The sequence below is a fragment of the Mauremys reevesii genome, linkage group 2 (genome assembly GCF_016161935.1).
Source record: "Mauremys reevesii isolate NIE-2019 linkage group 2, ASM1616193v1, whole genome shotgun sequence".
NCBI lineage: Eukaryota > Metazoa > Chordata > Testudines > Geoemydidae > Mauremys > Mauremys reevesii.
Genome location: NC_052624.1, coordinates 81,160,256 through 81,187,380, shown reverse-complemented (window position 1 = coordinate 81,187,380; position 27,125 = coordinate 81,160,256). Strand labels below are relative to the sequence as shown.

Here is a 27,125-nt window from a genome sequence, read left to right as displayed (position 1 = left end):
TGAGGTTATGATTCAATTCAAGAAGTGTATATTGCAGTCAGATTATAAAGTGAGCCTTAATTGGAACAACTGTACATAGCTGGAAGCACTCATATCAGTAAGAGTGCAGTGACAGTGCTATACACCTACTCACCACTATTAGTGACAATACATATGGGCAGGGCACTATGTTGATGTTGAGAAACAAAGGTAGAAGGGAGTAACACAACCTAATACGCATTTTTTAAATATAAAAATATTCTGGATTCTAAATGTGAGCTTCACCTGTTTTGTTCACAAGGAGTGAAGTGAATGCACGTTAAATTGAACAACAGAATTTTATTAAACCCAGTGAACTGCTCTGTCCATGTGGCTGAATTTATGCTTAGTCTAACTCCCTGCATTCCCTGTTCCACTGACATCCTCTCAATAACAGTCCCTCCAAGGAACGTGGACCCTCTGACTACAGTTCCACTGATACATTGCTCTCATCACAATTCAGTGTGCTTAAGGACAAATCCTCCTTCCAGGCCACAACCTAAGTAGGAGACGTTTTTAAGGAACAATCCCCTCTGTTAGGCCTCTGAGGATATGGTGGCCCCATTTCCTCCATGAGTGGGAGGGTTGGCTGAAGGAGCCACATAGATACGGCTTCACCTTCCCCACCCTTCACAATCCATCCCAAAGGTTTGGGTGCAAGGAGCTCCACACCAGAGTCCTGCAATATGAGGATTCAGACTCCTGCAGGGCTCTCTGTGTATCCCTTTTGCTGACCCTTACTTGTCATATGACTCGGCTCTTGGGAAATACAACAGAAGTCTAAGCAATCTGTATAATGAAACTGCACTGCCAGCAAGAGTTCAATCTTCAGATGATTGTACACTGGGTATAGTGCTAGTGTAAAACACTAAAAATCACAGAATAAATTGGCTGGTAGGGTAAGAATATTCAATGAACAGGTAGCCATTTGCCAACAACTGAATCTATGAGCCAAATTTGACAGTGCTGTGGGAGATGGCATAAATGACATGGAGCGTAAAAAGCAAAGTAGCATAACTTTGCATTGATCTGGCATTCAGAGGGAATATGAGTGTAACTGTCACCACTTTGGTATTCTGCAAAGTTCAATTTCAGCCCTGGGGTAAGTGAGTGAAATCTGCATAGAAGTCAGTGGGACTTAGCCATGGCTGAAGATAGCCCCAGAAACGTTGGGGACAGTAAGAGTACTTTGTTTTTACAATCACCTATTAGTTGCTTATATTACCATCCGTTCCTTCCTACCTGCGGCCCTACTACTGCAGTGGGCAGTGTTGCCAATTCTCATGATTTTATTATGAGTCATAAAGCTCCAGACCCTGGAGTCATGTGTCTATGCTAGAATTCCAGCTTTCATTTTTAAAAAGAAAAAAAGGAAAACAATTAAGTTTCTAGCCTTCATGGGTACAGAACTAAGCCTGAAAATATGAACCCTAGAGGCTCAAGAGCCACAGGTAAATAAAAGGAATTCCAAGTGTATTATTTTTTAGTCTAATTTTTAAGCCAATTTCATGATTTTCTTAGAACCTGACAACACTGTATTTACTTTACACAACTTCCAAAAGCTAAATCTGTCCAAACTATTCTGTGCCACTTACACATTCCATGTAACTTACAGCATGCCATCCCCACAGGTTCAAAAATGACAATCTATACTCTGTTTCCCCACCCCTACATTGTTTTCATGGGCTATCAAAAAAATTCAAATGTTTGAGATTTTAAATGTTTGCTTACAACAATGCTTTCAATTTTGCTGTATTTAATAGAAGTCAGAAGTACTTTCCTGGGGAACTTAAAAGACTTTTCAGGTTAAATAATACCAGAGTGGGTTGAACAGGCCAGTTCATGTTTATGAAGAAAAATCTGTTTTGCCGCATGGATTTAATGAAACAATCTTGTCTTCCTAACTCTTAAAGAGAATGATGTGCATAATTTTGTTATGCAACGACTGAGAATAGGGGGCTTGATTCACCAGCACAGAGGGACTGAAATGTTCCTTTGTGCTACTGAGGGCTGCTGTGCCTCCTGGGGATACACCCACCTCCAGGAGCACTACTGCTCTTATGGGGGAAGAAGGGGTCACATCAGGGAACAGAGGGAAACCTTCCCATTCCAGGAGCCCTGCATCCAGGTTTCATCAATATCAGTGCAACACGTTTGATGGGAAGTTTTAGAGGGAGCAAATTTGCACGCTCCAGAAGCAACAAAAGGCTGACTTAATGCAGCGTTATCACTGCCATCGCTTCAATTCATCCCAGCAGTGACATCCTAATTCATTCATTTGTTCCTCTTCATTTCTAAAACTGCTGAAGAACCAGTATTATAAATGGCTACTAACAAAAATTCCTGACCCTGTTCTTCCCTCATATCAATGCAATAAAAATATTCTTACTCAGTTTAGCAAAGAAGTGAAGACTAACATTGTAATTCCTTGCTTGGGCCCAATCCTAGTCTCACTGAAGTCAACGTGAACTGCTCATGCCTGCTATCTTCTCTTTAGGGCACTGGTTCTCCAAACACATTGAGACCACCACACGGGAAGTTAGGCGAGTGCATTGGTGAGTCACAAGCAGGGCCGGCTCCAGGCACCAGCTTAGCAAGCAGGTGCTTGGGGCGGCCACTCCGGAGAGGGGCGGCAGGTCCAGCTATTCGGCGGCAAGTCCCTCACTCCTGGTCGGAACGAAGGACCTCCCGCTGCATTGCCGCAGATCGCGAGCATGGCTTTTTTTTTTTTGGCTGCTTTGGGCGGCAAAACTCCTGGAGCCGGCCCTGGCCACAAGAGAGTTTCTCTTCTCCGCTTCCTATTCTCCCACACAAAGCAGTTCTCATAGTGGAAATTTGATGAACTATTCTTAGGTTTCAGAGGGGTAGCCGTGTTAGTCTGGTTCTGTAGAAGTAGCAAAGAATCCTGTGGCACCTTATAGACTAACAGACGTTAATTCCTATTTTACTTTTTCATTTGGCTTTGTGCTATTCCATATACTAGATGTACAAAAGAATATACTTTCACCATGACGGTTCTTAATTTCTCTGATATTTATTAATACGGTAGCTGGATACAGAGGGAGTTGACAGGGCTTGATTGTTTGTGTATATCTAAAGACTTCTTCCTTGCTTAAAGTAATTTTCATGTTCAACTCTTGTTTAGAAATAAAAAAAGCCTATTTTCCAAGGACAATGGTCCTAGCTTTCACTTTTCCCTTTATAGCCTCTGGAAACCCTGAAATAGCATAATTATTCTTGCAACAAACCAGGACAGAGCACAGACACTGTGGTTTTTAACAGAGATCAAGCACCAAGCTCTATGATTCAGGAAAGCACATCCGTGTACATTGCTATTCACCACATCCCAATAGGACCAAAGCACATCCTTAACTTTAAACACATGATTACTTAATGATAACTTTAAAAATGCATTCCTGAATCAGGGCCCCAAAGCAGGAGTCTTTACCATCTTGAGATAGAAAGAGCTAATGCTATTGACCGTGACAAAGTAACAGGCTCTTATCTTTGCTGGGGCCAGCTACTAAAAATCTGCAGAGAGACACACCTTTAAGCCAGATCATTGCATAGACACCTCCCTAAGATAAAACTTTGAAGATATGTTTACTGTCCAAAATGATTGAGAGCACACTACAGGAACATCAGCAATGTCTTTATTGCAAACATTAGATTAGTGTAATTTACTGAATCAAATGTCATCTTCTTTAGGACCTTAAAAAAAAGCTCATACACAAACAAAAATGCATCCAGTGATCCCAGAGTCACTTAACATTTTGGACTGAATAGCTTAGAAAATATACTACAGAGCAGGCAGACAAAAGTATATAAAATTACTTCTATTGCGGTGCTTTGTAAGCACCATGATCATGACTCATACTGATCTGTCTTTGTCTATGCTTTTCTCCACACCTCTCCTTATAAGGATACCAAGAATACTGTTTGTAAGGATGGAATTTCCATGTACCTTAATGCTGCTCGGTACGATGACTCACAGGATATTTAACAAGCAAGAAGAAATAAAACGACAGTTACTCTTCATCCGCACAATGTCATACAGATTTTGAGATGGAGGGAGCCCTTAGCAGACCACCCAGTCCTGCCCTTGCATTGCTCTGACAGAGAGGTGTCTAATCTAGCCCTGGCTTCCTCAAACGATGGCAATTCTGCAGCTACCATTGACAGTTTGTTCCACTGCCTAATTTTAACCCTAAATTTTTCCCACTGCCACTTAAGCTCATTACTTTTTGTTCTGGCCTGGGCTCCTCATTAATAACTGATCCTTGTTCTCTTGGTAATGTCCATTTATTTCTCAGTAATGCCTTCCCTCAGTAGGGTGACCAGACATTCCGATAAAAATTGGGAGATTGTCCCAATATTGAGTAGTTTGTCCCACGTCCCGACCGAAGTACGGTCGGGACGCCATTTCTCCTGATATTTTGTTTCAGGCACAGTGGCCAGGGTTGTTGGTTTTTTTTGATTAGGTGGCAGTGAGAGGCAGGGGGAGTGCCTTTTCAATTGTTACACTCACCTGGCACATCCGTGTCTTCAGCGGCATTTCAGCGGTGGGTCCTTCACTCGCTGATGGTCTTCAGTGGCATTTTGGCGGCGGGTACTTCTTTGTTTGGCGGCAAGATTTATTACCCACCGCCGAAATGCCGCCAAAGACCGTCAGTGACTGAAGGACCCACCGCCGGAGTGCCACCGAAGACCCAGATGTGGTGAGTGTAACAATTAAAAAGGTGCTCCCCCTACAGTGGTCCTGATATTTTGAAGCTATTATCTGGTCACCCTATCCCTCAGTCTGAACACACCCATCTCCGCCAGCCTTCCACTGTCACTCTTATTTTTCCAGAACTTTCATCAATTTCATTGCTCTGAACAATCTTCGATTTGTGTTATAATATAAAATTTATTAAAGACACAACCTCAACAGCAGCCCAACTACCAGTAACAGCTATGGAATTATCTCACTTGATTTACAATGCAGTCTCCTTGTACTACATCCCAATGTAGCATTTGTTTATATTTGCAATAATAATGGGTAATGTTGTTGTGGAGAATAAATTGATACTGAAATAATAACTCTAAAATCTTTTTGTAGTATGTTATTGATTAGCCTTTATTTCACAAAGGTTTATTTCATTATACTTTCCTTAACAAACCTCTTCTACATTTGCCTATTGAAGCTCGTTTTCTTGATTTTAAAACTTTTATCGAGTTTATCTGTAGTCTCCAATGAAATCTGCAATCCCTCCCAATTCCATCTGCAAGGCTGATCAGTGTTGCTGATGACTTGAAGGATATAGTGGGGGGAGGGATAGCTCAGTGGTTTGAGCATTGGCCTGCTAAACCCAGGCTTGTGAGCTCAATCCTTGAGGGGGCCATTTAGGGATCTGGGGATTGGTCGTGCTTGGAGCAGGGGGTTGGACTACATGACCTCCTGAGGTCCCTTCCAACCCTGATATTCTATGATAGTGAAGATAGGAGCCACCTAACCAGATTTGTTTTGTTTAGAGTCCTTAAACTGCGGAGCAAGATGTTAGTGACTTGACACCACACTATAGAACTAATGGGCCATTTGAAAATGATCGCTTGACAAAAATCAAACTAAACAAACCAAGATTGAGGGAAGTAGTACAAACAAGGATTCAGCTCCCCATTGTCACAATCATTGGCAGCTAAAACTGATTTTATCTTTTTGCCACAAATACAGCAAAGAGCAGGATCAGTCTGAAGTATTCACTTACAAAGCAAACAGGCTGCTGTTTACACTTACAATCTAAACATCCTACAGTACTTGTTTATTTTTCTGGTGGCAATCTTGTTCCTTTGGTAACTCAATGGCCTTTTTCAGTTTGGGCCTAATTTTAGCATCTAGTTTATTAGGGTTAGAGGGTTCATACTGCAGGATGGAAAGCAGATTGTCTTCAGGAGGTCATTGTGACAATTAAGGCCCCAATCCTGAAAAGATTTATTGAGTCCAGTGGGACTACTCACATCCTTAACTTTCAGCACAAGCACAAGGCTTTGCAGAATAGGGGTCTACATAGTTAAGATTTGTAAAGTACTTTGCGTGTTTCTTTAATTGCATAGTTTTCAGCACTTGACTTTGAGAAATGAATGCTTTTTCAGCATGAGGATTATTAAAAATTTTAAGACACATTTTGGGTCTGTCAAGATTAATTGTTATTACAGAAGTTCTCCTTTTACTCCAGGAAAACCCTAAATTTTGTTACATGTATAAAAAGGTAGGAAGCAGAGCCCTGCAGCAGGACTAGGATCCCGCAGGTCCTGCAGGACCCACTGCCATAAGAGCAGGAGCGGGTAAAATGTACTTTGTAGCACGCAGGATTGGGTGTGCAAAAAACCCAGACTGCAGTAATTTGCAGGAAAACACTAAATCTCTCGTCAGTTTACCACATAAAAATTGTGCCCGAATTCCATTTATCTATGTAATATATTAACAAACCCGCTCTCCCTCCCCTTTTTAAAAAGTAGCATGGGGGACTCTGTTTCTTGAGGGATTAGCAGGATCTAAGGTTTTTGCGGGTGAGAACAGAATAAAAAGGCAAAAAGCAGTACAGGAGCAGGTGGGAGTGGAAGTAGGTATTGCAGAGTGGGATGGGAGTGGGATTAAAAAAAAAAATAGTCCCACGTAGGGCTCTCATAGGAAGTGGTAGTTTAGTCACCATGCTAGTTCTGTGCTGGCTACTAATTTTGTAAAGTATGCAGCACAAGACAAAAAAAATTGAGTACACAGCAACAGGGTGTGGAAGTGTCAGACTGGCCCAACGAAAGGAACGCAACAAAGACATGTTTACTCTGGTATCTATAAAATTTACAAACATTAAGCCACCACATCAGACCTATTTTGTAATAAAACTACCCATGACTGAGCTTTCTTACTCAATGTATCCCTAGCTGAGTCTACATGACAATGAGAAGCTGGCATCCCAGAGAGAACTCAGAACTGGAATTTCAAGGTTGGCATTAGTCTAACTGGGCTCTCCATTTCCATGCACAGTCCTTCTACTCTCCCACTCTGTTCTTTGGATTCCAATATAGTGAATTTATAATTAGCAGAGCCTTGTCCTTTCTGGCTGGTGAAAATTACTACAGAAATACTGGGACTTTTGTTGGCTGAGATTATCAGTGCTTGGCTACAGGGATGAGGGAAGGGTACAAGTGGTTCTCAAAAGAAGCAATTGTGAGACCACCGCTCAAGGAACCAACTGCTGGAACTGACAGTCTGGCTATCAATGTGTGTGCAATTCCCATTTTTGGGAGAGTAATGGAGGATCTTTTGGCAAGGCAGTTCAAGTGGATACCTGAGTCTCTGGATTTCCTTTACAAGGAGAATCTGTCTATAGGCTTATTTATAAGGTGGAAGAGATGCCACAGCTTGTGCAGTTTCCAAGTAATGGATGAGGTGTCCATGATGCTTCTTTTAGATCAGTGAGCAGCTGTTTGTATTGTTGTTTAAAAGGCTTTCTTGACTTGCTTGCAAACTCTAGCAGAAGCAGACTGAGTTGCTCAAATGGTTCTATTCTGTTTTTTTTTTTAAACCAAGAGAGCCCAAATGGTAGCTGTGGGCAATTGACCCTCTGGTTTGAGCATTCTCTCGTGCAGGATAACATAGTGGTCTGTATTGTCATCCCATGTGTACATGGGGCCCCTGGGAGGATTAGTGACAAGACATGGACTGTCATATGCTCAGAATGCTATTGAAAGCTGGTTCTATTTCCATCATGCCTACTGGGCCAGAGCAGTGGAACAAATCCTTATGTCTTTATGAACTTGGCGCCTGGATAAGGGCTAACTGGCTGCAACTTAATCCAGACAAGACACATTGTGATGGGTTCGGTCACGGAAACCCCCTTGGGACTGTCACCTGATGTGCTGAGATTACCTCTGAGCTTGTTTTCCCTGCCATCTTGGAAGTCCATAATCCTGCCTTGTTGAGCCAAACATGCTAGTCTGCTGCAACAGAGACCCAGGTCTGGTCCACACCCCCAAAGCGGCAGACTAACTAAAAACTGCTCAGCACATTTCCTATCTCCAGCACCCAGACACCCAGCTCCCAATGGGATCCAAACCCCAAATAAATCTGTTTTACTCTATATAAAGCGTATACAGGGTAAACTCATAAATTGTCCACCCTCTTTAACACCGATAGAGAGATATGCACAGCTGTTTGCTCCCCCAGGTATTAATCACTTCCTCTGGGTTCATTAATAAACAAAAGAGATTTTTATTAAGTATAAAAATAGTATTTACGTGGTTTCAAGTAATAACAGACAGAACAAAGTAAATTACCAAGTAAAATAAAGCAAAAACACGCAAGTCTAAGCCTAATAAATTAAGAAACTAATTACAGGTAAATCTCCCCCTCAGAGATGGTCCAATAAGCTTCTTTCACAGACTAGACTCCTTCCTAGTCTGTGCCCAATCCTTTCCCCTGGTACAGTCCTTGCTAGTTCCAGCAGACATCTTAGGTGGAAAGCAGGGGTGGTCTCGTGACTGGCAGCCCCCTTTGTTCTGTTCCACTCTCTTTTATGGCTTTGGCACAAGACGGGAATCTTTTGTCTCTCTGAGTCCTCACCCCTCCTTCTAAATGGAAAAGCACAAGGTTTAAGATGGATTCCAGTATCAGCTGACATGTCCACATCCTGGGAGACCATTCTTCCAGGGCTGGCCCACAGGTACCCAGGAAGGTTTGCAAGTAACCAGAGCCATTTACAGATCATTGATTCTGAAGCACCCTTAATGGCTTCCACTTAATATGTTTACATCAGTAATACAAGTTTATATCTTATTCTCCTCACTCCAGACATAAAAATAATACATGCAAACAAATAGGATGAACACACTCAGTAGATCATAAGCTTTGTAACGATACCTTACAAGAGACCTTTTGCATGAAGCATATTCCAGTTACACCCTATTCACTCTCATAACCATATTTCCATAAAACATTATGGAGTGCAGCGTCACACACATAATATTGGTGGAAGCAGATGGAAGAGCTGGCAGAAGTTATATAGGTGCCTCCAATTCAGGAATTGGACCATAACCTCTAACACAGATATGCTTCTAAATTCTTGGTTGTTTCTGAATGCCCAGATAGCATAGCAATGGCCAACTGCTCTTTTCCACCCATGCCTGATAAGAAAAGTGTGATATTTTCCCCAATCTGTACCTTATTACAATTATCTACACCATGTCACCTCAAGATTAGATTGCCATAATGCACTCTACATCAGGCCACATGTTGAGGCCATTTGGAAAATGAAGTTACTAATCAAGTAGCTACATTCTGTAGTAAGTGGAGTTTCATTCTGGGAGCACAATTACACCAGTGCTCTGGAATCTACGTTGACTGCCAGTTGGTCTCTGCATGGAGTTTAGTTCAAGATGCTGGTTAACTGAGATGTTATCTGCCTCAGGGTACGTCTACACTACCCGCTGGATTGGCGGGCAGCGATTGATCCAGCAGGGGTAGATTTATCGCGTCCAATAAATTCATAGATTCATAGATTGTAGGGCTGGAAGGGACCTCGAGAGGTCATCCAGTCCAGTCACCTGCCCTCATGGCAGGACCAAATACTGTCTAGACCATCCCCGATAGACATTTATATAGCCTAATCTTAAATATCTCCAGCGATGGAGATTCAGCAACCTCCCTAGGCAATTTATTTCAGTGTTTAACCACCCTGACAGTTAGGAACTTTTTCCTAATGTCCAACCTAAACCTCCCTTGCTTCTTGTTCTATCCTTAGAGGCTAAGATGAACAAGTTTTCTCCCTCCTCCTTATGACACCCTTTTAGATACCTGAAAACTGCTATCATGTCCCCTCTCAGTCTTCTTTTTTCCAAACTAAACAAACCCAATTCTTTCAGCCTTCCTTCATGTTCTCTAGACCTTTCATCATTCTTGTTGCTCTTCTCTGGACCCTCTCCAATTTCTCCATACCTTTCTTGAAATGCGGTGCCCAGAACTGGACACAATATTCCAGTTGAGGCCTAACCAGCGCAGAGTAGACCAGAAGAATGACTTCTTGTGTCTTGCTCACAACACACCTGTTAATGCAGCCTCTCCTGTCGACTCCTGTACTCTACCGCCATGAGAGGCGCAGGCGGAGTCAACAGGGGAGTGGCAGCAGTCGACTCACCGCAGTGAAGACACCGCAGTAAGTAGGTCTAAGTATGTCAACTTCAGCTACAAAGTTGTGTAACTTAGATCGATCCCCCCACAGTGTAGACCAGGCCTCAGTGTGCTACACTGCCACGAGTGAGATCAGCTGAAGCGCTTAAGCAGAAGTTCCCTAGATATAGAAATGGGAGCAGCTGGCAGGGTGTTCCCAAGGGGTCCTTAACTTTGGAATGTACTCTCCCATCCCCATTTCACCACAGCCAAGATTAGCCTGTTTTTTGGGCACACTACATAGCCCATCTTTTCCCCCCCTCAAGCTTTTGGATGGAGTTTATTTTTTATCCTTGTGTTTGTGGGCAGTATCAAAATGGGATGAGCAACTCCTTTATATTATATCATTTGTACAGTATATTTAATTTGTGTAACTGGTGTCTAGAGCATTACATTTACAAACACCTCCAGCACAAGTCTTAAGAAATAAATTCAAATGGTGTAAAGGCAGTTAATGCCTTTGGAGATCTCAGAATAATCTGGTCTATGAAATCCACAAGAGATTATCAAAGGAAGCTTCTAAAGGTTTCCCCAAGAGAGGAAGCCTTCCTGCTGCACACAGTTTCTAAGTGTTCAGGTAGCAAATACCCAATTTTCCTTTTATTCCCTCAAGTGTTCCTTTAAGAAGGGCACACAAATTGCCTCCTATTGATCTGCTTCATCAGTTTAGGTTTTCTGCATACATTTTTATGTTACATGTATCCCACAGACTTAGCATGAGATCCAGACTACTGCTCCTACCCCTTTACACCATGTAAGAGGTCCATAATGATGTAAAGGTGCCCAGAAGCCCCATTTCCCAACAAGGGAGGATTCCCTCAGTGCAGGAACTGAGAAAGACAGCTGTAAGGCTGCTTTCCAAGGACCCCCTCATAAGTCCTGGAGATGGGAATGTTCTGGGAGTGGGGATGGGGGCAGGCCACGGCCTGTGGCAATGCTGAAATACTAGGCAGTCCAAGTAGGCTGCCGTAAACATAGGCCTTATCTATACTTGAAAAGGTTTGCTGGTACCGTTATACCATCCCCTGTAGAGAAGCAGTTTATACCAAATGGAGTAACCTGTGCTGGCAAAAGTACTAAAATAACTGCATCTACACTAGGGCTTTTGCTGGCATTGTTATGTTGGTCTGGGACCAACTTTTAACTATAGACCAGGCCTTAGAGAGGTCCTCAGGACTTCCCAAGTTATTCCAAGGATCTCTCCAGCCCCTGGAGCAGACCAGGATTGGGAGGGCACAATGGAGCTAAAACCACTTTAGTCCCCCCACTCTCAGCCCCTCCTGGAAGGTCTCAGCGCTAATTTTGCACTGAATTATACATTATCAGTCCCAAACAGAATCATTAGGGATATACAAGCTGCAATACAAGCTACACTGGACTTGTTAAAAAATGAAAAGATGCAGCGCACACATGCACACACACCACCCTCCCCTCACCAATCTAAGGTTCTCTCATTTCTCAGTAACCTGAAGAAGCAGGTTAATTGTTGGCATTTTGGCATTACTCACTTCAAGAAGCAAATATTTACTTTTCTGTATTTCTTCTCTTATTTCCTCTCCTCTCTCTGTACTATTTATAGATGCGGCAGTAGTTATCTGCTGAAATCATTAAAATTCAAATCTATACACAGGTACACTGATGTGAACTACATTTGCCAGCAGCTAGGTCAAAGGTCTTCTACCACATGCAAAATTCCTGCTAACAATACATCTGACAGTGTCTGGTTTGACATGATCTGCACGCATACCCTTTGGTTGTCATATAGTGGCTGTGATGGCGCCCCCCATAAGGCTTTATGGAAATATGCTTATTAATAGATATGACATAACTGGAATATGTTCTGTGCTACATATGCCATGTAATCGATCTATGTAAAGGTTATGATCTACTATTAATCCTATCTGTATGCATGTATCATTTTTGTATTCAAAGTTATGAATATTGGCCGTGTACTGGCTTGATTTCTAAATAACCATAGTAGAGCATTTGGTCAGTTCCTGGAGAAAGGAATTTGCAAAGTTAAGTGCCCAAACAAGAAGCACTTAAGGAACAATGCATCTTGGAATGCTCCAATCCACATAAGAAATTTTCCTGGAGACATTCAAGTTACCATGTGGGCAATGGCTTCTGCCTGTAAAAACTGTGAGTCATGCATGGACATGTGACTTGCCCAGATGACTCCAGAACTCGATCTTGGAGTTGGACTTTGCATAGGAGAGAGGAGGGGGGTTTCCATCCACAAGAGAAAGTCTATTTAAGCCTGTGGGAGACCCCTCCACTTGGTTGTCAGCTGCCTAAAGAGAGAGCCTCTCCACCCCAAGGATATCTGAAAGAAACTGGAACAAAGGACAATAACCACAGGGGGTGTGAGTGATTGCTGGACCCAGACTAGAAGGAGACTAGTCTGTAAAAGGAAGCTTACTGGTGAGGTTTTTATCTGTACTCAGTTGTATTACTGTATTAGATTTAGATTTGCATGTTTTGTTTTATTTTACTTGGTAATTCACTTTGCTCTGTCTGTTACTACTTGAAACCACTTAAATCCTATTTTCTGTATTTAATAAAATCACTTTTTACTTATTAATTAACCCAGAGTATGTATTAATACCAGGGGGTGGGGGACAGCTGTGCGTATCTCTCTATCACTGTTTTAGAGGGTGAACAATTTATGAGTTTTCCCTGTACAAGCTTTATACAGGGTAAAACAGATTTATTTGGGTTTAGATCCTATTGGGAGTTGGGCATCTGAGTGTTAAAAATAAGAACACTTCCGTAAGCTGCTTTCAGTCAAGCCTACAGCTGTTAGGGAACATGGTTCAGACCTGGGTCTGGGTTTGCAGCAGGCTAGCGAGTGTGGCTCAAACCAGGCAGGGCACTGAAGTCCTAAGCTGCCAGGGCAGGAAAGCAGGGGCAGAAGTAGTCTTGGCAGATCAGTTGGCAGCTCCCAAGAGGGTTTCTATGATCTAACCCGTCACAGTGGAAACAGTCTGTCCACCTCTAGACAAACATAGCTCCAAAAAACGTTACATTTAGTAGTGTTTCCAAGGCATGTTGACTTTAACAAGACCTTACATGAAAAGAAAAAGTAGGTTTCTGCATTCTCTGCTTTTTTTTTAAATTGAGTCATTGAGGAGAGGAAAAAAACCTATTTCCTGGTAGTATTTTTTTCAAATTTTATTATTTTACTTAGATCTGCCAAAAGTGTTTATGAATTTTGACACCAAAAGGACCACCCAACTATAACATTCTTGCCCCCTTAATGGATAGAGGTCTGTAGTTATGACTACTAACTCATGTATACTAGTGTTGGAGGAGTTGAATTGGTAAAACAAAGCAGAGTTTGGTTCCAAGGGTCCCAGCAAAGAGTTGTTCCTCAGGTTGTGAATCCAACATTTCACATTGGAGACAAACTAAGGTAAAATTGTTCAACTCTCTCTAGGATGAAGTGGTGTTTTGTTTTGTTTTGTTTCTTCTTTTAAAGACACACACACACACACACACATTCATTCTTCTACTAAAAATCAAAAAGCAAGCCAAGTTGATGAAAGCCAGCCTTGATAAAGTATGTTTTCTGTTGTTTCTTAACTATGTCATAGTTCTGGGGTAAAATCCACTTCTCCCTCTGTTGTCTGTTCAAGGGCATCCCTTTAAGTCTTGGGCCTCCAGTGGTCACCTCTTTATGGGTGAGAACCCACTTCCCTCTTTCTCCAGATAGGGGATTTAGGCTGCAGTCCTCCTCTTATTCAAAGATACACATAACATTTATGGATACGTAAATTTATGAATATTCTCTGGGTCCATAGTATCATAGTTCCATGCTCCCAAGATCTCACATCTAACACACCTTATACAAAAAATACCTATAAGTTATGACAAAAATTAAAATAGAGGAGTTTTCCAGTTTGGACAGCCTTCTCCCCTCTCCTCTTTTCCCCAATCACGCAGAAGAATCCCACACAATTTACAAGCTGTAAAATCCTCCTTACTGCAGTGTGTTCTCCTGCACACAGCCACTTTCCTCCTAACACTACTGTCAACAGTTTGAAACTGACTAGAATTGTGAATGAGGTACCACTCATAAGAAAAGGAAGTATTAGAATATTTTTTGCAGCAACATCATCAAGCACTGGACTACTCCCATTGTAGAAAAAACTTGTTTGTTAATTCATAATGTGAGGGAAATGCTCTGTTGATGTTCTCTTATGAGGTCAAAAAAACCTGAATTTCTCTGCTGTGAGATACACACTGCCAAAGCTGTCTATAAAGTTTAGAGTATTAATACACACTTTCATGAACCTTTCACAGCCTCCTTCCTCATTTTATCCTTCCAACTGTCTCCACATTATTGACACCTCCCAGACAGAAAAGGTTTTAGTAAAGAAAACACAATCTAGAAGTCAGAAAAAAAAATGCATATTTCCTGGTGATACGTTGTGAGGGAAAAAATTAAGGTACATGAGTCAGATTATTAGGCCAGAAAGACCATTGTGATCATCCAGTCTGACCTCCTGTATAACACAGGCTGTAACACTTCCATGAATTATTTCCTGTCTGAACTAGAGCCATCTTTTAGAAAAAGATCTAATCTCAATTTTTTTTTAAGTAAAACTATTCCCTAAACCCACCCTAATTTCTGAAGAGAAAAACTAAATATTCTAGACTGACTATAGTATGTAGCACGCACGCACAGGAGCGGCGCCAGGGTTTCTGGCGCCCTAGGCAGAATTCGGGGGGCGGCATTTTGTGCACTCCCCAGAGGGCATGCGGGAGCTTCCGGTTCCACTCCCATTGCACCGCTGAAGAAGGACCCTCCGCCGAAATGCCGCAGGCGACAGTGGCAGTCATTGAGCTGCTCAATTGCCTGCCGCTGTTTTCCGCGGCACGTCGGTAGAAGGTCCTTCTTCGGCGGCGCAACGGGAGTGGAACCAGAAGCTCCCGTGCGCCCCGTGGGAAGCGCACAAAATGCCGCCCCCCGAATCCTGGCACCCTAGGCAACCGCCTAGGGTCGCCTAATGGAAGAGCCGGCCCTGCGCACACACATATACACCATTTATGCTCTTAGAAAGAAAGATCTCTATCAGGGAAGAAAATGTTTTTTCAAACTGGAAACAATCCAGCTCCCACTGACTTTAATAGGAGCAGAAACAAGGCTATTATTTATATCCTGTCACTGATAAAGAAGAACAAGAAAGCCTATAAGCTAGTATCTTCTTTTCTGAAGGGAAAAAGTACATATAGCAGTTTTGTATCCTCAGTTTCATAGATATCACTCAGATCAGTCAATTGAGGAGAAAAAATTAATTGCTGCGTACGGATGAGGGGAGGCGAACTATACCAGCAATATTTCTGAGTCCACTTAATATAACAGTGAAATTTTAAAGACCAAAATTACAAATTCAGATTAAGTCCCAAAAGGACTTAAGACCTGTTTTAATGCCATTCATTCATACTTTGACGACTGCACAAAATTATGCTTAACTATATTATTAGTGCTTCAAAGTAAATGTTCCTAAATTTGGACTCAAGAAGTTAGGGGCCTGATTTTCAAACTAGATTCTCATTTTTGTGGATATCTGTATCTGTATTTTTCCCATTTATGATTCATTCATACTTTTTCCTGGTAATTTACTGTGAGTGCAAAACTGCATCTGAAAAACATGGAGGCTGCTTTGAAAATAATTAGAATAATGCATGTTAAATGAATGAGTGGTACAGGATCCTGATAGGAAGACCAAAAAAGGTGTAATTGAATAGGGGGACCCTTTAGCATGATATATGTTGCGGGGACAAGAGAATCTTTTGAAGGTGGCAAAAAATAATTTTAAACATGGGTAGCAACAAAATCCATAGCTCTTCCAGGGGAGTTTTAGCAGCAAGAGCTTGATCCAGGAGAGACAGAGAGAGAGACTCCTTCTAATTAAACCCATGAATGGTGCTGATGGCACCCCAGATGAATTTGTAATCAGCCATACTTGACTGGAATGAGCATCACCATGATGTAGAGACCATTGCTTCTTGATTTACACTTCAGTTAAGTTTTATAACACAATTTAGCTAACAGAAATGATGTGACTGTAATTCCAGACATATATCAGTGCAGATTCCATGAGAATGCCCACTTTGCAACTTTTCCCTCTGTACAAAATACTGTGGCCTCCCAATTGTAGTTTGATGAGGCCTGGCCTACACTAAAAAGTTAGGTCAAACTAGTGACGTCACTCAGGGGTGTGAAAAATCCACACTCCTGAGCAACAAACTGACCTGACACCTGCTGTAGATAGTGCTAGGTTGACAGAAGACCTTTTCAATCGACCTAACTACTGCCTCTAGGGAGGTGCCTCCCAGCAGCTGCACGGCTGTAAAGTTTCAAGTGTAGACAGGCCCATGGAGGAAAAGACAGGTTGAAGTGATGGGGATGGGTGGGTGTCAGAAGGCAAAGCATTAAGAAGTGTTTTGAAATATGCAGTTATTTGTATGAAAGATTCCTTGTATTGAGTGTTCTGAATCACAAAAAGAAAATTCCCTTAAAAAATGACTCATTCACATGAACACGTAACAGTAGGGGAAAGAATAACATTCCAGCTGTGGTGATTTTAAGGCAAAGAGGGAAATACAAACACGAAGAAAAAGAATGTTCTATTCTATTTTCAATGCCCAAGACCAGGCAAGAATTTCTTAAAGGTGAAGAATCCCTTTCCTACTTAGTAACCCCCTTCTGGATTGAAGAGTCATTCCATATAACTACAGACTGTAAATCCAAAACTGAAGTTAATATAAAAGCTGGTCAGAAAGTGTTTTATTTTTACTCCCCATGGAAAGTTTTGATTTTTTTTACTGAAGTATTTCATCCAGAAACAGAAATATTTCAATTCTGAAATGCTGTAATGATGCTTCTGAGAAATTTTAGTTTGGGTGTGCATGTTCCCATTCCCCTCCATAGGCTGAGTTTCCTGGCTGGACTACATCTCCTATGATGCACCAGGGACACAAAGCCCTGGCTGTGGTGCATCATGGGAAATGTAGTCCAATAGGCAGTACAGTCCATACAGAAGAATGAGAACATGAAGCAACCAAACTAACACTCCCATGAAGCCCTACAGTAGCATATCCAAATTGAAATATTTCAGTTTTTGGCATTCAGTTTTTACATCATTTAAAAAAAATAATCCACAAAAGGCAGACAATTTTCTTAAAATGTTGTTTAATCAAAAACCCCGTTTTCCCTCACTGTTTCGATAGAAAATTTTCAACCAGTCTGAATAAATATATTTTGTACTATCTAGCGAAGGATCTCCAAGAAACATACAACCATTACTGATCTTCATTACATCCCTGTGAAGTAGATAACTATCATCATCCTCATTTTACAGACTGAGGAACACAATGGTTCCTGAGTTGTCCAAGGTCATACTGTCAGCGGCAGTCAAGAAAAAGAACCTATATTTCTTGATTTTCAGACCTGCACTCCAAGCACTAGACTATGCCTCTGTACAAACAACAAAACATATTTTGTGAAATCAAAAATAGACTAGTTGTCCTTTTCCCTACCTCGCCCTCCAGTCTCTAATTTATCCTGCCCCAACAATTCTGCATATGTACAATTTTACTCTGGAATTTTGTTTGCTACCACCCTAAGACAATTGTATACTATGCACATGTTATTTTAAATTCTAATTTCAGAAAAGGCTTTTAGAATTCAAAGATCAAATTAAATTGGGGATAGAAGCAGCAACCAGAACTCCCATTTCAGATAACAAGCCAGTTTTCTGTCTCACAGCTTGGTTCTGCTAATCACCAAACATACTTGGAGGACTCCATTCCCCACTGCCTTGCAATCTAAGTAGTCATTTACTCCTGCATAAAATAGGTGTAAAAAAATAAAAGCAGGGCTAGTGAATGGTTAATTCTGATCTGGATGTTTTTTACCCACTCTGTACAGGCACATAAAGGGTATAAGGGAAGAGGAGGTGACAACAGAGGAAATATGAGATGTAGGCTAGGATGTAGTTGAGTGGGGTCTTGAAAGCAAAGACAAGAAGTTTAAATGTTATGTGGTGTGTAAGAGAGAACTAGAGGAAAGACACAAAGGGGGTGGTAGCACAGCCAAATCAGTAGGTGAGAGACAGTTTGAATAGCCACATTTTGGCTGGATCAGAGGGAGCAACATATGTGCCAGGGAGACCAGAAAGGAGGAAGTTTGTTTTCCCAGAAGATTAACAGAGTGCTCTACACCGCAATGAAGATCTAGATCCATAGTGTCATGTGCCAAAAATATACCATGATTTTAAAGTTTATTAGCTATTGAGGTTATGAGAGATGCTTGGGTTTTCTCCCTTTTACAAAGAAATATATGAAACTGAGCTCTGTTTCTTTTCTAAAGAAGGGGTGCCCTATAGATGTGTTGCTTCATCATCCTTTGAAGAGACTTGGGAGTATAGTTATAATTTGATACTTAGGGGCTATGCTCACAAATCCTTCCACACAGATGAAAATATATCATTTGGAAATTTTAGACTAGACAGTTTAAAAGCTTAATCACAATGCTGTCTGGTTATTTAGTCAACATTTAGCTATGCTTACCTGGCGCAAAGCCATGATTATCCTGAATAATACAGCCTATCCCTCCTTAAGGTAGTGAAAGTACTGAATAGGCATGAATTTCAGGTCACACTGTATGGACACTGTGTTTTTTCCATATTCAAACTTTGCAATTATCAAGGCTGATAATACTAGAAGTAAGCTTCAAAGCTTTTTTTTAGGTTTGTGGATGTGCATGCAGATCATGTTGTATCTCTGCTCTGCCTACTCCAGTCCTACCAGCAGACAGTCTTTGGAAATTTACAAAAATCGAGTCTGAATTTCTTCAGTGTTATACGACAGAATATAATAAAATTTGTAATGAGAGATAATTGGTGGTGCTGGGTAATATCAAGCATCCCAGATTCCCAGTAATGCAATACAACTTTTGGGCACAAATCTGCAACCCTAACTTATGGTAGCAATTCCCTTTCCTTTCCCTCTATCTGTTTGGACGGCTACAGTGAGACTTCTTGTGAGAGTAAGGGTTGCAGGATCAGATAATGTCTCTCTCTTCCTATACTTAAGAAATCAAAACATTTTCAGGCAAGATTAAAAACAACATGTTCTCCTTTCCATACATTATTGTTGAAATTATATCCCAAAATGCCAGAACACAATTTAAGGCATGTAAGGAACTTGTTTCTCTCAAAACTCAAAGTCACCCTAAATAGAAATGCACCACGCTAATTCTGGCAGCTGAATGCCAATACTAGTGCACATCAAACTCTCATAGGGTTTATTAGTATTTACACACATCAGGGGAAATATATCTTCCATTGTGGGGTAGTACAAAGAAAGCTAAGAAAAGATAAGAACTGTATGCAGTTAAGCTCTAAATTACAAAAGCTTTTTGAAAAGTGGAAGTATTAAAATACTTCTCATTTTTAAAAGTAGCACCGAGTTCAAATTACCTCAGATTTAGAATATCTGAAAGAGTTTTTAAGAGAGAAGCATGAACGTTTATGGGATTCTAGATATGAAGGCAACAGTTTAAAATTAAGATACTATGCAGTTATTCAATTATGAACATAGTTTTAAAGTATTCCAAGCTAAAACTAACTTTACTCTTATTTTACACCACTGTGTCTACAATTTTCACTGTATCTTGACAGGTTTAAAGCCAACAGCTTTTCTCAGCTCACTGCAACACATTAGCACAGCCACATGAAATAAGGGCAAAGCAGGGAGCAACCATCTCTGGCAAACAAATTACTGGTGTATGTCATTAGCATCTAAATGAGATCTTAATCTATTATTTTAAAAATGAGCATGCAATAAATAGCTTTTCTGTCTGCATGAAACACACACACACACGAGTCAGATTTTAAACAGGATGGACAATTTCATCAAGGCACCAAGAGCTGCCCACTTTAAAAAAGTTGGCTCTGCCTCTTAGCCACGAAAAACAAAACATTTGCAAAGGGATATACAAATAAAAGCAACTCGTGACTCTCCTTTCAAAACACTATTGTAAATTATGTGCAAGGCGGCCACAACGAAACTAACTGAGCTGTCTTTCCTCCACTGAAGTGTTAAGAAAGAACAGGCTCTGGAGAGGGAAAAGCAAGAACGGGGGGCGGGGGAGGGGGGACAAATTAATGCCTGGTGTAAGCCCATCCCCGCACCCATCGGTGATGGCTCTTCAGAATAGTTACAAGGCCAAGTGGCAAGCTGGGAGTTGCACTCTCTTTTATTGGACCAACTTTCGCTGGGGAGAGAGCAGCTCTGGAGCCGCACAGAGCTCTTCCTCGGGTCCAGGCCAGGCTCTGGGATACGCGTCTCTCCCACCGACAGAAGCTGGTCCCGCACCGTGGCTCGGGAGTAGCCTGGGACCCACAGCACGGCCAGCAGCCAGACGGTTCTAACCTCCTCGGGCCGGGGAGAAAAGGCGTGTGGGGGCCCCAGGCTGAAGCCCCGAGGCGCCCTCCCGGGCACGCTCTGCGGCGGTGCCTGCGCCAGGGGCTCGCTGCGCCCCGGCCCCCCACGGAGGCTGCCCTGGAACTTCCCAGCCCAGCCCGCGCCGCCTCTCCCGCCCCGGCTGGGGGCGCCCGCGGGCCCGCGCCCCTCGCCGCTTACCTGCCAGCTGCAGGAGCTGAGCCGCGGCCAGGAGGAGCCCGGCCGCCAGCGCCACGGACCGGCCACCCGCCATCTCCCAGCATCAGCAGCCCCAGCCGGGCACGGGCCTCCGCGGCGCGCAGGCTGCTGCTCCTCCTCAGGTGCGGGCGTGGGGTGGGGTGGGGGGCTGGTGCGGGCGCCCGCTGCTTCCTGCTCCGCCCTGTACCTGCGAGACAGCAGCGGCCCCAGCTCCTCCCCGCGGGCTCCAGGTGAAACTCCGCCCCTTCCTCCTTGGCTGCGGAGAAGCCGCCGCTGACAAGCCGGGAGCGGGCACCGCGGCAGTCATTAGTCACTGCTCCGTCCCACGGGCTCCACGCGCCGCCCCGCCCCGCCCCGCCCAGCACTGGGGGGCAGCCACCTCTGGGGTGGGGGGCGGCAGCTGTTGGACAGCGCCCAGCCCCGGCACCCCCTACTATAGGGCGGGAAGCGGGGAAGGGTACCGAGACCCGCTGAAACGATGGAAGGAGGGGGGTTAGTTTGGCGGAAGGGAGTTATCCCGGCTGGAACTGGGCCAGGCGTGAGGCTCCCCATTTGAATGACAGCTGCCACTGGATACCTCAGGACATCGCTGAAATCTGGGCAGCACCTTGGACTAACTCCACTTTGAGGTGCCCCCCCACCCGAAAGTCTCCCTCCAGGGAGACTTGCCTTCTGCCCTCTCCCCCTGCATTGTAAATCTGTGTTCTAGGGTAGGGAAAGGAGAAGGGCATCACACTGAAGTTTAGCCCAGGGTGCGGATTTTCTTGAACAGCCTCTGTATGTTAGTAATTATTCTTGGCACTTATCTAGCCCTTTTCATTTTCGAATGATTTGCAAACAATTAATTAATCTTCATGGCACCCCCCTTAGAAGTAGCTAAGCATTACCCCTATTTGACCGATGGGGGACTGAGGCACAGAGTTTTAGATACTTGCCCAGTGCTGCCCGGCTAGCCATTGGCAGAACCAAACAACTTGCTGGCTCCCCTAGACCTGTGCTCAGACTTACTAGAAGTTACATGCCTTTTCCCCAGAGGACTGTATACTGTAAGAGCCTTGAGATCATCTCAAAGTTCTTTGGAGTTCCTGATGAATTCTGGAGGATCATTGGGCTGATGTGCTAGTATCTAGGCTTGTTTTTATTTTTCTGAAGGTTCAAAGGGAAGCTTTGAGTATTGCTTTGCTCCTTTACATCTATCAGTTTTGCCAATTTACCTTTTAATATTCCCTGAATAATGAGGGAAGATGGATTAAGCTGCCTAAAAGATTTGAAATGTGAAAGCTCCATAAAATGTCATGTTTAGGGTGGGCAAAGGGGGCTGTATCTAGAAGTAATGGGATGAAACTGAAAACGAATAATGTAGGTGAAACATCAAGAACAATTACCTCATTGTGAGATGTACTAGACTGTACTGTATAGTGGTTTCTTAAGGAAACAAGTGAAAACACCATTGCTTGAATCATGTAAAACTGGACTCTGAAAAGCACTGAAGAATATACTATAAAGAATAATCCTTTACTGTTAGGAGATAGTAATTAGAGATGGGAATAAAACATGATTCTGTGAAGTTAATTAATTGCACTTTTTTCCAAAGTTGATGCAAAGGGGATCAATCCTGCTGCTATTGATGTCAGTGGCAAAAAGTCAATTAACATTAAATAGAGCTGGATCAGGCCCATGATAAATAAAAATTTATAGAAGAAAACTCATATGTATATGTGTATACATTTTTTCATGTACTCCCTCAGTCCATTGTGTATTACAGTGGCAAATTTACAAAACAAATCTAAATTGTATTCAAAGTAAGAGATTAAGCAGACAAGAGAGGGAGGAATGGAGGCCAAGAGATTCAAAAATTGGGCTTCAAAAATATCTTCTGGAGTTGGGATCCTTAATTTCTCTGTGGGCACCTCTGAATGGCAGCCCTTTTTGAAAATCAGCCTCTTATTTAGGATAAACCTTGATTAGCTCAATCGGTGCATGCAAAGCCCTGGCTTGCCTTTGTTGAGGGGTCAGCACTGGTGCAACCACTCTGATTGCTGAACTGGAGCTATTCCTGAGCAAAGGCAAGGCCCTACTGTGGCAGTCAGTTGGTGGGTAACTAATACTGTTCTCTTCCCAAAGCTTACGGAAATCCTGAGTTCAGTTTACTGTTACATTATCCAGTCAGCATTGTGGTCACCTTAATTGTTTCATCTTATTTTTTTAAATGAAGAAATAAGAAAAAAGGCAGGGGAGAAGAAACGGAAAACAAGGGTTTTTTTGCACAATGTATTCTATTAAAGTCACCAGTATACCATGTCAGTGCAGAGATCAGGGGAAGCACTCGTCACCAATGATTGACTAACACTTGGATGTGATCCATCAGACTTTCAAGCTGCTGCTTGCCAGCCTCTGCAGAAGAACCTCTCCCTTTTACGTGTCCTGTTACAGGGCTTTGCTAGGAAATACAGCCATTACTTTAGCTTGAGAATGCCTTGCTGAAAGAGTGTGATTTTTGTTTGTTTAAGGAACTTTAAGGAAGATCCCTTCTGAAAAGGAGCCTTAGAGTTGGAGATGGTAGGGCCAAATGTGTCTCTCAGGATCTCTGCTTGACTTCAGTGCAATTGTATGTGTATAACTGAGAGCAGAATTTGTCCTTGTGTCTACTTTTCCTAATGCAATTGACAAATCATTCCCTAAATTCACAATAACTACAATACATCTGACACAACAACCCACATGCTTATTTACTGCATTAGCCTGACCTAGGAAGAAGAAATGGTGTTGATTCTTTTGTTTATCTGCAGTGAATTCTTGTAGAATATTGATTTTCAAACTGTGGTCATGAAGAGCAGGCGGGTCACATGGCACTAGCTCCTCCTACTTGCATCTGGTCTAAACTAAAAACTAGAGCTGACTGGAGGATGGCAGTTCTGTTTCGCTGCAACTTTCAAGGTTTTGTTCCACCCTGGTAGACAATCTAAACCTCTAGAATGTTTTCATTAAAACAGAATTGGGTCAAAATATCCGCTTTTGGATCAAAACCTGAGCTTTTTTATTTGGGAAGGTGGGTGGGTGTGTGGTGGTGTGAGGACGCTGTGTAGGATATGAGAAACCCAGATTCAAGTCTCTGCTTTGCCTGATTCAGAGCAGAATTTTTCATCCCTGATCATGCTGAATCAGTGAAGGGGAGCCAAGATGCTCAATACCCTGGGAGCCTTAGTTAAGATGGGAACCTCAGAGCTTGGAAGTTGGGGCTTTCAGGCTCCCAGTTCCATGGCAGGAAGCTCGGAAGCCCTGAGTGCCCCAACTCAAGAAGGGGTTCTTAGGGCTTCCAAGACTTCATGCTGTGGAGCCAGGAGCTAAGCCCCAGCTAGAACTAGGGCTTTCAGGCCCCTTGCCATCAGAGGCTTCCTGCGTCCATCGCTCTATGCCAGTCCCACCATGTGGACTAGAAGCCAAGGCCCCAGGGTAGTCGCCGTGGCAGTCCCCCTGGATTCCCCAACTCTAAGGCAGATCATGTGGTGGGAGTGCCCCAGAGCTATAGACCCTAGAAACTCTGGGGTCCCTGGCCCCAAAGCAGTCCACATAACAGGGTTACCCTGGAAGCCTGGGCTCCCCAGCTGCTCACCAGACAAGCTGGTAGGAAGCCAGGATGGTTAATTAGAAGATCATCAAAACCAGTACTTTTTCACAAAACATTTAGGTTTTGATGAATCAGCAGTTTCTGATGAAAATCTGTTTTGTTGGGAAGTTCTCAAACAGCTGTTTTCTCTCATCTGGGCCACAAGATTGAAGGAAGGAGTGTTGCAAGAAGCCAGGGGGTTGGCTATAGCTATACTGAGCCTCACCATTACAGATCACTGTCCAGCAAGAGACTCATCCTTTCCACCCCCTTGTGTCTGATCAGTAGCCATAAAAATACAGCTGAGTCAGTAACTGTGTTGCTATCAGCTATCACCCTATCATTTCCCTCCATGACCCCTCATGGAGATGCATTTTTCAGAGGTTGCAGCGGCAGCTAATGCTTCTGTAATATAATATTCCAAAACGTTTCCTGCAGTTCCTCTGCTGTGCTTTATGGGGCACATACCATTTGGGGCAGCTCCTTCCCTCATCCTTTCTTCATACTACATAGTTTTGAGGAAAGGAGAAAGTCAGCTTTTTTGAGGGGTAATAGAAATATTGAAAAATTATAAATGGAGCTTAAAAAAACCCCATAAACAAAAGCCGTGTGCTGTACATGCCATAAATGTACATTGCCATTTTTGAGATGGTAAAAAAATTTCTCTTTCAACTTTTTTACCACCATAAAAAAAATGCAGGACAAGCAAACAAGCCAGTAATGAACCAGTGGTTCCTGCCAACTGAGATACTAATGTGAGATTCCATTTCCCTCTTTTTTCATTTATAATGAGACTCATTAAAGCAATAACTATATGAACGTAGGCCTACTCCCACGGTCTCCGGGGAGAAAATTCTGCTAATAAAATATGCTACTAAACCACTGGTGAGAGAGTCACAATTAAATTTTCTCACTGCCCTAATGAGAAAAAGTTCATTTGATTAATTTTCAAGCCAGTAGTTATCACAGTGCTCTTAATCCAGATAGACAGATAAACAAAAACAAGCTTAAAGAGACATGGAGAGTATTTAATGAATCTTTCTGTGAGAAAAATTAGAGAACCTGGGGAGGCCAGCCTAAGGGTATGTCTACACTGGCAGAGTTACAGCGCAGGCAGTTACGACGCTGCTCAGAGAGTTCTGAAGGGAAACTGCTGTTGTGAGTTCACACCGTCAGCTGCCTGCACAATAGTGTATTCATACTTGTGGCACTTGCAGCGATTTTTGGAGCGGTGCACTCTGGGCAGCTATCCTACAGAGCATCTCTTCCTCTTCTGCCACTAAGAGTTGTGGGAAGGTGGAGGGGGTCGCGGGGCATCCTGGGTTCTGTCCCAATGCCCTGTGATGCATTGCTTTGCATCCCAGCAATCCCTGTGCTTCCGTCTGCATTTGGCACCATCTTTCAACAGTTTGTGTACAGCGCGCTCTGCCTCTTCGGTCTGCAGGAATGGATCCTGAACTGTTAACTAGTATGCTGCTCGCTCTGACTAACACGTCACGAGTGACAGTGGAGTTATTCCTTAAACTACAAAGGCAAGAGGAGTGTGACATTGATCTCGCCACACCTACTAGCTACGACACGAGACTGCTTGTGACATTCACGGAGGTGTTGATCATAGTTGAATGCCGCATTTGGGCTCGGGAAACAAGCACTGAGTGGTGGGATCACATCATCATGCACGAAAAGCAGTGGCTGCAGAACTTTCGGCTGAGGAAAGCCACATAAATGGGACTATGTAATGAGCTCGCCCCAGCCCTGCGGCACAAGGACACGAGAATGAGAGCTGCCCTGCCATTGGAGAAGCGCATGGTGATTGCACTGTGGAAGCTGGCTACTCCAGACTGCTACTGATCGATCGCTAACCAGTTTGGAGTGGGAAAGTTGATCATTGGACTCGTGTTGACAGAAGTGTGCAGGGCCATTAATCGCTTCCTGCTCCAAAAGACCGTGACTCTGGGCAACGTGCATAACATTGTGGATGGCTTTGCACAAATGGACTTCCCTAATTGCGAAGGGGCAATAGATGGCATGCATATTCCAATTCTGGCACCAGACCACCTAGCTATCAAGTCCATTAATCAGAAGGGGTATTTCTCTATGATTCTCCAGGTGCTTGTGGATCACTGTGGGCATTTCACGGACATTAACGCAAGCACCTTACCGGACCAGCATGATGCATGAATCTTTCGGAATACTGGCCTGTTCAGGAAGCTGCAAGCAGGCACTTTCTTCTCAGACCAGAAGATCACCGTAGGGGAAGTCAAAAGGCCCACTGTGATCCTGGGAGACCCTGCCTCCCACTTAATTCCGCGGCTTATGAAGCAATACATGGGACACCTTGACAGCAGCAAGGAGAGGTTCAACAATAGGCTGAACAAGTGCAGAATGACTGTTGAGTGTGTTTTTGGCCATTTAAAGGCCCACTGGCGCTGCCTATTTGGGAAGCTGAACCTGGCCGATGACAATATTCCTATGCTTATAGCCGTGTGCTGTACATGCCATAATATTTGTGAAGGGAAGGGTGAAAGCTTCACTCAGGGCTGGACCACTTCACTCAGGGCTCAGCACCTGGAGGCTGAATTTGAACAGCCAGAGACCAGGGCTATTAGAGGGGTCCAGCGT

The 27,125-nt window shown here is 43.1% G+C and overlaps 1 protein-coding gene across 1 annotated transcript in view; it reads right to left on the bottom strand.

The window, feature by feature from the left end:
- The window catches only part of CDCP1 (CUB domain containing protein 1), a 48,835-nt gene extending 27,695 nt beyond the window's left edge, over window positions 1-21,140 (bottom strand). Inside the window, exon 1 of the mRNA XM_039527058.1 lies at window positions 20,879-21,140. Within this exon, the coding sequence (XP_039382992.1) occupies window positions 20,879-20,951 (73 nt within the window). The 5' untranslated portion in view covers window positions 20,952-21,140. The remainder of the gene's footprint in view (window positions 1-20,878) is intronic.
- Between the last annotated feature and the right edge of the window lie 5,985 nt (window positions 21,141-27,125).